This window comes from Cyphomyrmex costatus, unplaced genomic scaffold, assembly GCF_001594065.2.
Source record: "Cyphomyrmex costatus isolate MS0001 unplaced genomic scaffold, Ccosl1.0 scaffold3210, whole genome shotgun sequence".
Taxonomy (NCBI): Eukaryota; Metazoa; Arthropoda; class Insecta; order Hymenoptera; family Formicidae; genus Cyphomyrmex; species Cyphomyrmex costatus.
In genome coordinates, this window is record NW_017277353.1 from 480 (window position 1) to 4,065 (window position 3,586).

At 37.6% G+C, this 3,586-nt stretch overlaps 1 protein-coding gene across 1 annotated transcript; it reads right to left on the reverse strand.

The window, feature by feature from the left end:
* Positions 1 to 1,890: 1,890 nt before the first annotated feature.
* On the reverse strand, positions 1,891 to 2,712 carry LOC108775813 (uncharacterized). Its single transcript, XM_018542259.1, has one exon. The coding sequence runs from the start codon at positions 2,710 to 2,712 to the stop codon at positions 1,891 to 1,893; it is 822 nt and encodes a 273-aa protein (XP_018397761.1).
* Between the last annotated feature and the right edge of the window lie 874 nt (positions 2,713 to 3,586).

Here is a 3,586-nt window from a genome sequence, read left to right on the forward strand (position 1 = left end):
AAAATGAAAGTGGTAAAGAACGTTTAATCCTTTACAGAATTAAATTTAAAGAGTTAATTACATAACTGGTACTCAGTCCTTCATTTTTTAAATAGTTTTTTATAGGCTATAGTAAATTGACTTTAAATTATTTAAAACAGTGAAATCTAACCAATTAGTATTTTATCGCTTTGAAATGTGATTTGAACAGCACGAATCGTTTAATTAATATGATAATGTAATAATATAATGCACCGAAGATATACCTACGATATCACAATAAATAAAAATATATTGTCCGAAGTCGACACGTTAATTAATACGCCTCCGCCTCGCTTTCGCTATCCCCCTCACCTCACCGCTCCGCGCGTAGAACAATGACATTCGATCATCGTGGAGCATTTGGACTGCACGTGGTGAGATGAGGAGGGGAGGGTTGGGCAAATGCAACTTTCAGCTGATTTTCGAATCGCCTTCGTCTAGATTTTGCTGTTCCCCTCACCTCACCGCACCGAACGCAGAACAATACCATTCGACTGTCATGGGACATTTCGACTGCACGCGGAGCGGTGAGGAGGAAAATGCAACTTTTGGCTGATAACATATTGCGGAAATTTTTTAGAAAACTGTAATATGCAAATTGTAATCTGTTTTACTTATATGTATGTATGTTCATTTTGAATTTGCACCTTGAATGATCTATTAGTTACTTTTCGTGGTACATATTCAACATAGAAAATATACTTTATGTATGTTGCAGTTATTTTCTAGAACACTGTAATATTTTTATTGTAATCTGTTTTACTTATATGTAGGTATGTTCATTTTGAATTTGCATCTTGAATAATCTATCATTTACTTTTCGTGGTACATTTTAATATAAAGTGTTCTAGGTAGCACAATGTGTATTCTATATTAGAAGTTCTCTGATAAGGATCCAAACCGAGGATCGAAACGTAAGAAAAATTTTATATTTTCAATAAATCGTATCAACACACATTAACATCCTGTGTACAAGACTCGATTAGGCATTTTTCTATTTCTTTTAAATGATTATCTAATAATAATATATTAACCACGAAAAGTAACTGATATATTATTAATCCTAACATATCATTAAAATGAAAAGGTCAAGCCATGTTCAAAAATAGATCCTCGCAAATTAAAAAACCCAACAAATTTAAACCTTTGAAAACTAACCGCAAAAATTTGATCCTTCCTAAATTAAAACGATTACCTAACCACAAAATAGAAAACCCAATAAATTTCAACCTTTGAAAATTATCCCCAAAAATTTGAACTTTTCTAAATTAAAATGATTATCTAATAATGTAACATAATAATTTAAACTTTAATACTTTAAATGATATTATCTAATATAATATATGACCACGAAAAGTAACTGATATATTACTAAATGTGCCAGTTCAAAGTGAACATACATTATGTTATTTTCTATGTTATGTACCACGAAAAGTAAATGAAAACTACAAAAATTGAACCTATCAAAATTAAAACGATTACCTAATCACAAAATAAAAAACCCAATGAATATCATCCTTTGAAAATTGACCCCAAAAATTTGTACCATTCTGAATTAAAATGATTATCTAATAATGTAACCTAATAATTTAAACCTTTAATACTTTAAATGATATTATCTAATATTGTAGCGTCGCCTTCACTACAATTATTATGATTTAAAGGTTCCGTGAAATAGACGAGGAAGTCGCCGAGAGGATTAAGCAGAAGGGATTTTACACTCTGAATAAAAGTTGCACAAATAACGAACGAGAAACTATGTAATTGCTGCTTTTCTCGTACTATACGTCTTACAATGGCAATGTTCACAATATGTCTGATTTCTGTTAACGCGCCGCCTGCCTTTCTTCTTCGTAACTTCTTGTTCAATCAGTGGCTCCTCGCGTCCAGGGCTCTCGCGCGTGTTACTGGGCCCTTCACGTTACAGATTTCCCCTTTGGATTTGTTAATTGCCCTCAACGAAGATCCAATTTCTCGTGAAGGCGTTGATAGGTTTGCATCCTTTCTTGGTCGGCCACGCTTCCTGATGGTTCTAACCGGTTTCTGGGATGATTTTCCTGTCGTGTCGCTTCTCCAGATATCTAAATCAGAAACATGATAAACAGAGAGCAAATTACCAGTTACATTATCCGCCAGTTGATAACTAGTGGGTGATACACGCTTGGCGATTCTGTAAGGCTCATCTCTTTTAGGTGCGAATTTAGAAGTGATGCCATGTGGCATGTTGCTTAATGTTCGTGTTTTGACCATAACTCGGTCGCCTTCTTGAAATATCTGTGCTGGTCGTCTGGATGAATCTGCGTATAATTTGCGCCTATCTTGTTCTTGTTCATGCGTTTCGGTTACTTCTTTCATGGTATCGGCTATTTTTAATAGATATGGAGTGATTTCTGAAACAAAGTTCTCTCCAATGACTATTTCGCGTAAGTCTCGTTGTATCTCTCCTGAATCACGCATTTCTCTTGCGAACGTAAGGAAAGCTGGAGTGTTTTTAGTAGACTGTGATACACTGGTATTCATGGCATATCTAATCGAAAGGAGTTTACTGGCCCATTCGGTGTGAGAGTTTCCTACTAAGATTGACAGCTGTACCTTCATGTTTCTGTTTTTCCTCTCCACGGGGTTTGCTTCCGGGTGGTAAACCGGGGTCAGAGACTGGTCGAAACCTAAGCAATACGACGCTTGTTGCATCACGGCTCCGACAAATTGAGGTCCGTTGTCTGATATTACATGACGTGGGATTCCATATCTATGATTTCGTCTATCAATAATTTTGCATAGGCATCTGCTGTAGCGCGTTTTAGCGGAAATAGCTCGATCCATTTTGTGGCGACGTCTTCGACGATAAATATCCATTGATATCCCTCGGCTGTGATTGGCAGTGGTCCGAATAAATCTATTGCCAATGTTTCGAATCTTCTTGCTGCTGCTGGAGTTCTTAGCAGACCGGCGGGTTTCATATTGGATGGCTTATACCTTTCGCATTCTATGCATTTCTTGACATGATCGGCTATTGTCTTGCGCATTCCTGGCCAATAGTATTTACCAGAGATTTGTTTGAGCGTTCTATCTACACCATAATGTCCGGCTGTAGGTGAATCATGATTCTCGTACAAAATACGTTTTATAGCGCATTTCGGCGCGACCCATTGAGCTTCTTCGTTGTCTTCAGTAGGTGTATACCGATACAGTACACCGTTTGACATTATATATCCTCGGGAGGTCCAATTTGCGATGTTGAGGTCGTCCTTTATTTCGAATGCGTCTATAATCTTTTTGACCTCTGGATCTGACAACTGTTCTTCTCTCAATTCGGCGGCTCCGTGCGAAGGTAAATCGATGGCGACTGTGCATATTCCACAATCGTGTTGATCATCGCCCTTGCACGGTGGTCTCGACAGCGTGTCAGCAACTACATTCATTTTTCCAGGTGCATATACGATGTGCAGATCGTATTCTTGGAGACTTAGTGCCCAACGGGCTAATCGGCTCGATGGCGATTTTAGACCCATTAACCATTTCAACCATTTTCAGTTGGTGATCCGTGCCTATTGTGATCCGGGCG

Coding starts and splice junctions, on each gene's coding strand:
- LOC108775813 (XM_018542259.1), bottom strand. CDS start 2,712: ATGCAACAAGCGTCGTATTGCTTAGGTTTCGACCAGTCTCTGACCCCG.